This window comes from Penaeus monodon, chromosome 25 (genome assembly GCF_015228065.2).
Source record: "Penaeus monodon isolate SGIC_2016 chromosome 25, NSTDA_Pmon_1, whole genome shotgun sequence".
In the NCBI taxonomy this organism is placed as follows: Eukaryota; Metazoa; Arthropoda; class Malacostraca; order Decapoda; family Penaeidae; genus Penaeus; species Penaeus monodon.
In genome coordinates, this window is record NC_051410.1 from 36,051,006 (window position 1) to 36,051,254 (window position 249).

Here is a 249-nt window from a genome sequence, read left to right on the forward strand (position 1 = left end):
AAACCTTTCTTCGCGAACAGCTCTCCCAGACCGCCGACAGAGGGCAGCGCGAACTGAGCACTTGGACACAGGTGCTAAAAACCTGCGGGAAACAGATGCCATCTCCTCTCACGCTTGTAGGCACGCGGGCCAGGATCTTCTTCCACGCTAACGAGGCCGTGCAAGGCGCGGGATTCAAGGTAGGAACAGGCCTTGCAACTTCGTGAAATTGATTGGTTAGGTGGGCTAAGGCTGCTCGAAGATTCATTT

General features: G+C 55.0%; 1 protein-coding gene across 1 annotated transcript in view; it reads left to right on the plus strand.

Moving 5' to 3' along the window:
* Nucleotides 1-249, plus strand: part of LOC119589380 (cubilin-like) — a 70,980-nt gene that overhangs the window by 53,887 nt on the left and 16,844 nt on the right. The window contains exon 53 of the mRNA XM_037937998.1: nucleotides 21-179. Within this exon, the coding sequence (XP_037793926.1) occupies nucleotides 21-179 (159 nt within the window). The remainder of the gene's footprint in view (nucleotides 1-20; nucleotides 180-249) is intronic.